Source organism: Dipteris shenzhenensis, chromosome 24, assembly GCF_047967505.1.
Source record: "Dipteris shenzhenensis isolate YYH24624 ecotype China chromosome 24, Dip_SZ_1.0, whole genome shotgun sequence".
Lineage (NCBI taxonomy): Eukaryota > Viridiplantae > Streptophyta > Polypodiopsida > Gleicheniales > Dipteridaceae > Dipteris > Dipteris shenzhenensis.
In genome coordinates this window covers 15,827,651-15,836,451 of record NC_141619.1, presented here as the reverse complement: position 1 = coordinate 15,836,451, position 8,801 = coordinate 15,827,651, and the positions used below count along the sequence as shown (strand labels likewise).

Sequence of the window (8,801 nt, the reverse complement as noted above, 5' to 3'; positions counted from 1 at the left end):
TCACGTGATAGGGTTACATATGATGAGTGACCCCCCCGAGTCTCTTTTCTCCTCTCTTTTCCTCTCTTTTCCTCTCCTTTCTCCTGTCTTTCCTTCTCTCTTTTTCTCTCTTTTATCCTCTCTTTTTTCTCCTCTCTTTCATTCTCTCCTTTCATCTCTTTTCCCCTCTCTTTTCTCCTCTCGTTCCTTCTCTCTTTTTCTCTCTTTTTTCTCCTCTCTTTGCTTCTCTTTTTTCCTCTCTTTTTCTCTCTTTTTTCTCCTCTCTTTTCTCCTCTCTTTTCGTCTCTTTTTGTCTCTTTTCTCCTCTTTCCTTCTCTCTTTTTCTCTCTTTTATCCTATCTTTTTCTCTCTCTTCCCCTCTCTTTTCTCTCTTTTCCCCTCTCTTTTCTCTCTTTTCCCCTCTCTTTTCCCCTCTCTTTTCTCTCTCTCTTTTCTCCTCTCTTTCCTTCTCTCTTTTCCTCTCTTTTCCCCTCTCTTTTCCTGTCTTTTTCTCTCTTTTTCCCCACGTGAAGGTTCAATAGCCTCACATTGAGAAAGCAGATATGGACTTTTGTCACTCTAATTCAAATAATGCAGGAGTCTGTAAATACTTGCTCAATGTCAGGCTGTCACTCTATTTTTTTTTTTGCCCCAATCATTGCATGCATGATGGAAAGAGGGCATGCTCGATGGTAATCTTATTCTTTTCTTTTCTTCAGTTCATCATGTGGCCAGGAAGCTCTTCAGCCTCCTCTGATCTTTGATATGCCATCTTTTGGGAGTTATATAACATTTTGGGCCACCCTCCCACTTCTGGGGAGTTATACACATACATGATGGGTACTCTAAACACCCCCCAGGAGTCGGTAGTACAGACTCTAAACCACCCCAACCCCACACCAGCTGAGATTTCACCTAAGCTGGTGACATGCAGATGTGGGGGGAATCGACCAAGGGAACAAAGGGTGTTCAAAAGAGCCAGCATTTCCAGTCCTACTGAGTGCAACACAATCACCTTATACAAGAAGGCATATAACATTGGGATCATGTTGCATTGAGGGGTGGTACTCGGGTGCACTACTTAGAAACCCTCTATATCACGTGCATGCAAGAGGTAATTTAAAAACCACTCAATAACATTTTCCCCCTAATAAAGTCACCCCTCTTTACTTATGATCTAAATGATTTTTCTCTAAAGTTGAATTAAAAAAGTCATCTTGTTATTTGAAAGCTAAATTAAAATACCCCTCTTTTTGAAGGCATGTGGTATACTAAATTTTTATGAGGTGAACCCCCCGAGGGGTGGTAGTAGTCACAATAGGCATGGCGAAGATGATTGGTGGAGTGGATGAGAGTTGGAAGAGAGAGCGTGGAGCAAAGGGACGGAAGAGAGCTGGAGGAGGGTGTGTGGAGCAAAGTAGCAGAGCAGCAGCAGATGAGAGCAACATTGCAAAATACCAAATTCCATGAACCTTATATATTATAAAGTTCAAGCCACTTGGTGGTTGGAGACCCGAAGGAACGATGTTCATTGCACGACACCATGCTGCTTGGTAATTAACTGCCAATCAGATGGAATATTAGGCACCACGTCCCCAAACGAAAAATGGCAATTAACTATGATGTGGCTGGTAATCATGAAGCAAGTGCTCGGCATGTAAGTGATTGTAGGCCACTGCAGTGGTTGGTAATAACTGCCAGCTTGGTGGAATCTTAGACGCAAAAAATGTGGTTGATGAGAGTCACCACCACCAAGTAGTAATTACCACAAACATAAATAATCACCTCTAATCACTCATTACCATGCCCTCTAGTACTCTACTGAGCATGCAAGCTCGTGACTGGTAATTAACTGCCCTCCAATGATCATGCAATCCCGATGGTGGTAATTGGTAGGTGAGTAATTGCCGGCTAATAAGGTGGTTGGTAATCTAGTACCAACCCAGTGGAATCTTAGCCTCCATAATAGATGGGGCTCATGAGAACCACCACCACCGGGAAGTAATTACAACAAAAGTAAATCATGAAGCCTAATCATCTCTAATCACTCATTACCATGCACTGTACTAGGCATGCAACCTTGATGAGACTGGTAGTTTACAGCACTCATAGTAATCATGCATGCGTAGCCTAGTGGTGCTAACTAGTAGGCGAGTAATTGTGGGCCACTTCGGTGGTTGGTAACTAAATACCAACCCGTGGCTGGTAATCTTAGATGCCACCACTGGTGGCCACCACCGAATGAAGATGGTAGTAATTACCACATACGTAAATCATAAAGCGTACTCACCTCTAATCACTCATTACCTGCAAGGTAGTATTTTAGGCACCCAACCATCTCTAATCACATGCTCTTTGTTCAGTGGTGGGGGTTAAGTCTTGTTTTCTCTCTCTCTCTCTCTCTCTCTCTCTCTCTCTCTCTCTCATGCTACCTCTCCTCTCCCCTCCCCTCCTCTTTCTCACGTTGCTCCTCTCCTCTCCCCTCCTCTCCTTTTCCCTCCTCCTCCTTTTCCCTCCTCCTCCTCTTGCAACATGTGGTGTGGGTGCATGGGAGAGGGAGCGAGGAATGGTGAAGGGGGGAAGGGGTGAGGGTGTGGAATTTTCCATTTCCAATGTAAGAAATTGTGACTTTTATATCCTATATTCGCCATTTCTTTCACCTTAAACCTCAAATCTAGGGCCAGTTAAACAAAGCTTGGCGCCATTTCATACATTAAAAACGAAAAAAATATATGCCACTTTTAGTTGATATTTCATACATAAAAATGGCAAAAATATATGGCAATTTTGGTTGTCGTTTTCAGAAAATGGAGCATGTGGAAATGTTGGCATGAAAGTGCCATTTAATAATGTAAAAATTGCACTTTGAGGATGCCATTTCTACCTAGTTTTGTAGTTAAGGGGGGGGGGGGGGGTTGGAATGCAATGAAACCCACATTGTATTTGGAGAGGCTAAGAATATTGCGTGATGGCATGCGGTTGAAGACTTTAGAGCATGCAATGGCTGGAGCCATCGCTAGCAACAGCGAAAGTAAGGGGAAAGGGAGCCATGGAGGAACCGAAGATGGCAGAGAACTCTCTTGAAAATGTCTTGTACTATAATGAAATATGACACGTGGCATTGGTTGTGAGCAACACGTAGCACTTTAGAAATAAGGGAATATAGATAGATATAGAGAGAGAAGATTTCTTTAATGACAAAAACGCTTTTTGGTAAAGTAAGTTAGTCGCGAGAAGCATTTAAGGGTGGCACAGCGGACGTTGTTTCAACACCATCGCTTGTTTGTGGTTGTATTCATAGTCTGAACCTTCGGCATAGCTAGAAAGAGCTAGAAATCAAATGGAAACAACGACTGCTTAAGGGGATTTGGGGCAATGCTTAAATTTGCGCAGATTGAGCTTCATTAGAATTTTGGGCTTCATATGACTCCCAAGAATTTCACCAGCGTAGCATTCATGAAGCTCAAGCAATTCTCCAAGACTTCAACATATAATGTACATACATATAGTTAGTAGTTAGAATTTATCTACTATACTACTAATATGTATAACAAATAATGTGAGTCTGCCTTCTCTAGAATCTCGAGGGCCTGGCATTAGTCTCGGAGTCTATGCAATTGTCATCTTCAGCTTAAAATGGGATTTATACGGAGTGTCATCTTCATTTTGAAGCTTCAATTTTTTTCAAAGACTTCACTGAATTTTTTATGAAGCCTAGAGGTGTGCAGCAAATTTAAGCACTGATTTGGGGTGGGCGTGGTAGATCTCTTGTAGCTGCTTAAGACAGGGCCTAATCGATTAATTGGATCGCATCAAAGCTCCTTCGACATGCGGGTCTGTTATCGTTAGACAGTTATTTTCAACTCGCCGTGAATTGTTAATTGCATTCTTTAAGACTACATTTATTCCACACTAATATGCAGATTCTCACATACACTCTGACTTGTTTAACACTTTGGAAAGCAAGAGCTAAAGTAAGCAATCAACACACGAGCATCTATGCCTCGCATTCAGTTTCCATTCGCAAACAATTGCTTGAGCTATATCCTAAGCAATTAAACCGACATTCAGCCGCCATTCATACATCATTTTCCATTGCGACAGCTTTTTTGGCAAAGCCTTTGAAAGCAGAAGCGCGAGAGAAATGTACATAACCTGCATAATATATTGTGCTTAGTGAGACGGGTATCGCTGTCTTGATGCCTCGTGGGTGGATAATAAGTTGAGCATACAGAATGCTCAGTGGTATACATGTAAGAAGATCCACTTTCTTTTAACTCTCACGGCAGATTCAGTGCGACATTTTTTGGGTGCGAAATGTAACTTGTATTCAAATGACCGGGACTCAGAAAGTTAGCAGGCGTTCGAACATCGTCATAAGCAAACTTTGTTGCAGAAGGTGCAACATCCCGTCCCTGAATCCTCGCGGCCGTGCAGCGTGGACCCACGAGAGCTTCAGAAATTAGCTGTTTTGTCGTAAAATACCTGTCCTTAAAGCCTGCAGGGTTTGATTCTCAGCTCAGCCATGAGCAAATCTTCGAAAATTCTCTCCAGATCGTCCTTCACCAAAGCAGATGTCGCTGCCAACTGCATCGATACACCGTATAAACAGTTACCCAAGGACCAGTCGTGAAGGTGAGAAGCAGGAAGGCTAAACTTCGTACAACTAAAAGTTTGTAAGCGCACATTCAGCATTTTAAAAGACACCTTTGCTGTTACAAGACTATATGCCTTACCTTGGCGTGGATGCAGTGAAATTCAGTTTCGCTATTGGACGATAGAGTGGCATTGACAACTTCTATATCATTTTCGAGAAGAGCTTGCATAATTCCCGGCCAAAGACCTTTCTTTTTTGGAGCGTTCAGAGTGATAAAGACGTCGTCCCCACAGACACGGACAGATATGTCAGCTGATAGCACGTTCAATTCGTTCTTCGGCGTGTAAGGATTCGACGCCTTACTGTTACCCATTGGCTTCTCGTTCGATTGAAATGATTTGTAGACTGCCTCTACTCGGAATGTGCTGTCGGAAATCTGATGTCGGAGTGTGATGTGCCTATTCACAGCCAGCAAACCGCACTACCATGTAAAGCACAACCAGCAACTTCGATTCACCAATATGCCAAGAAATCTTTCAACGGAAAGAATCTTATTAAGCCCTAAAGGAGTTTCCTCAATCGACTTATAGAAACACATGTTACCGCCTCTCTCTGTCTCGCTCTCACATATTCTAATAATGTTAGCGACGTGACGGATCCTGCTCTATGTTCGATGGCTTTTAGCAATTTTGAGGCTGCAAGCACCACAGAGCAACTCGCTTTGCAAGACTTTCGTAGGACTAGAACATCTACGGGTAGCACTACCGTATATGAAATTAGGACTACAGCGGTGGAAAACAGACACCAATAGTCTAACGAGGCCTGCAAAAGGAGGTTTACCGAAGGACTAAAGCCTAGCGAATTGAAGTGAGCAGGCCAAGGGAGGGAGAGGAATGGAGGAAAGAGGGAGTGATGATAAGACCGAATCACCGATAGCACAATGAAAACGGTTGCAATGAAAACGGTTGGGATAAGAGACAAATATATATAGGGAAGGGAAAGCAACTTTGAGGGCGTTTATCGTTGAAAGAAAGAAAGCTTCATTGGTTGAACCTAAAGCACGGGCAAAACGGTCGGGAAACATACTAATGTCGGCGGGGATTCGGAATCGGAAAGAGGTTTCACTTGATGGACCACGAGTAACGACATGCACTGCAAATGGTGCGTAAAAGCATGCGCGCATTTACTAACCATGCTTTTGGTGTTGCCCAGGGCGACCATTTATTCTGATTCAGCTCATGAAGGACAATCCAAAAGTACAAACACAAAGTAAGCATTTTAAGTCCAATCTTCGTGATTCAACTTTACTGCATTGATGATAGCCTTTTGTGTGTGAGCCGATCATCCGGCATGTCATGAAGAGGGATCCTCAGCCAAAGAGGGGCATGATCGCCACGAACAATTGGACGGAGTCCCGAGCGAGGAGCCTCCTCGATTGCACGTAGATATCCTTCTGAGGATTTGTCAGCGCGCTGTTGTTGAAAGAGCACCTTCATGCACATGAAAAAGAGTATACGTAGCAACTTGTAACAGCAAGTACAATTACTAGTACTTCTTACTGCCACGTTCGTGAACCAAGAATTTGTGTTGTCCTATTTCAAGTTTTGTTGTTAGTTTCTAACGTTGCCGAACGGGGGAATTCGTCGGTAAATTTTTTCCGTTACGTTGCTGAACGCGTTGCTGGGAAGTGTGTACCAATATGTGCTTGCTATCGTTTCGCATAATTGACTGTTTGTTGCAATTGTACGGTGGATTTAAAAAATGGTGCTCCGTGAGTATATGTACCGTGCTGCACACTATAGGCGCAGTGGTTGTTGCTAGGGTCGTAGAGTTGCAACGCTTGTTCGAAGGTGAAAGAACTGTGGATAGAGGCCGACCATCAGTTCTTTTTGCGACTCCGAGCTTGCTTGTGTTAGCCGTATATCGGTTGCTGCTTGCTATTGTTATCATGTTTTGAGAGCCGGACATCAGTGACAGATATTATTACGTACATGGATTTGACCAATGTGGCTACGCGAGTATATGTCATGTGATGTTATTTACGATCGATCTGAGCACCGTTACTTCACACTATAACAGCACCTTTTGTTGCTGGAAGAAGTGTGTGTAGAGGCTGATCAATTGTTTCTGCGACGCTGAGTTATTGTAACATTTGACGGTATAAGTATAACATCGGTGCCGTTGCTGATGAATTCGGAGATATAACAAGCCTCCGGAGATTCAAGCTGCGGCGTATTCTCTCGTCTACCACCTCTTTAGATTCTTTAATCTCCGTCCCATGCCTCTTGGTTGCTGTTGAATGGCCGCAAGGCTTTTTAAGGGATTTCACGACTCATACCTAGATAGAATGTGAGCCCTAAAGCCTTCTCAAAGTTAGCTTTGAATTTTTACCAAATTAACATATCCTTCTCATATATTATAAGCTTTTCATGCCTCATATATATTTGATACATTGTTGCCTCTCTTTCAGCCGCCCACACATACAGAGCAGCCAATGTGGGGTGTTGTGCCATATGCTTCTAGCAGTGCACATACTCCTCTTGGAATAGAGGTCAACTCGTAGATTTGACTTCATTGGTCAACCATATGTTTGAGTTGGGGGGCCATATAGGCCATCCCTTTGTATTTCCTCATTATCCATTTGAGCAATTTTTTATTTTCTTCAACTTGTTGCTTGCTCCCTTGCACTCCACTCCCATTCCATTGCTTCCTGCACCCAACAAACTTTTAAAACAAGACAACCAAGGATATAGATTAATGGTAGAGCCTTGTTTAGATCTTATGTCACCTATTTAATATTTTATTTGTTTGGAATAATTGCTGAGGTACTTATCCTTATCATTTACTATCGTTAATGGATTGCATTGATGCCAACCACCGCATTTGTTTGATTAAGATATTGGATGATCACTCATGATCTATTGATGATTTTTGAATGTATATGGTTGGTTACCTGTGGCATCAAAGGCTCACATAAAGGTGATTGATCATGGGCCTTGTGATAAGAAGTTGTTGGGTTATGTTAGAGTCATGGGGGATTGTACTTATAGTGCAGTACGCAAAGAGATTATGCAAGATGGCATTATTAGTGATGCTTTCCAATTTGTCATTGAAGATGATGATGATGAGCTTTGCACTCTAAACCAAATTCAAGAAGAGCATTAGCAAGTAGAGAACAAGTGCATTGGTGTAAAGAGAGTATTACACATGCTTGATGAGAGTGAGCCTTCAAAGCATGTGTGTAGAATCTCAGATGAAGCCATTTAAGCTACTCATGTGAATGAAAGTGAAGAAGGTGACCATAGGAAGCATAATCTTGAAGGTGATGGTGGGCAAGTGTATGAAAATAGCATGCTTAAGAGTATTTTGGTTTCAAAATCAGCTCTTCAAACTTGGCATGCTCAATGTGAGAAGGTTCTCAAAAAGTTGAGGAAGCGGCAACTGCTAAGAGATGACAAGTTTGAGCTCATTACAAAAGATGTCAACGATAAGCCTTTAATCCATGTTTGGTGTCATGAATGTGGAAGCGCTTATGGAACCGGGCTCATTGGCAGTAAACAATCACTATACTCATGCTTGTCTAACTTCATAAGATTTCACATCCTAGATAGCCAAGCACATCAAAAGAGATATCTAGCTAATCGAGGGTCAAAGGTTGAAACACATCTTAGGGGCTTAGCACATGGGAAAAAATAGGATGGGAATGGGAAAAGGTGGTCCCAAGTGGTCCCATGCATATTTCTATCCTATTCCCATCCCACCATGTGCTAAGAAAAAAAGAACTAGGGATGGGTTTAGGAGGAAGAGGACACATGGGATCATTTCATGTGTTTAAGAGGTGGGGACCTTGTGGGGAAAAGGACACATGTCATCCTTCCATGTTTTTGAATCCCAAAAAAAGGGGAACCCATTCTGGCTGCCAAGGTCTAGAGGCCATGGTCCAGGATGGGAGAAAAAGTGGCTACTCCCATTCTAAATCCATCCTAGACCACTTGGTGTAGGATGGGAGTAATGATGACAAAAATATCCCATCCTAAACCCATGCTAGCCCCATCCATGTGCTAAGGCTTTTACTCATGGAAATAGTACAAAGGACTCCCAAGATGATTGAGGAGTTGCACTAACAATTCTATTGCATCAAGGAGTTAAGAGCCACCACCATAGTCATAATCACAACAACACAAAGCACCCATAGACACGCACACAGATGCATTTTCTTAATTTA

At 42.6% G+C, this 8,801-nt stretch overlaps 1 protein-coding gene across 1 annotated transcript; it reads right to left on the bottom strand.

The window, feature by feature from the left end:
• Positions 1-4,002: 4,002 nt before the first annotated feature.
• Positions 4,003-5,607, bottom strand: LOC147886275 (uncharacterized). The gene is made up of 3 exons (XM_087395924.1): positions 5,417-5,607; positions 4,716-5,034; positions 4,003-4,566 (listed from the first exon to the last, which is right to left on the bottom strand). Exons 2-3 carry the CDS (start codon positions 4,947-4,949, stop codon positions 4,471-4,473), a joined length of 330 nt encoding a protein of 109 aa, XP_087252050.1. The 5' UTR covers positions 4,950-5,034; positions 5,417-5,607; the 3' UTR covers positions 4,003-4,470.
• Between the last annotated feature and the right edge of the window lie 3,194 nt (positions 5,608-8,801).

Excerpts from the sequence above, each read along its gene's own strand:
- LOC147886275 (XM_087395924.1), bottom strand. The coding sequence starts at position 4,949 with ATGGGTAACAGTAAGGCGTCGAATCCTTACACGCCGAAGAACGAATTG. Across the intron at positions 4,567-4,715 it reads TTCACTGCATCCACGCCAAG|TTGGCAGCGACATCTGCTTT; the intron begins GTAAGGCATATA and ends GTATCGATGCAG.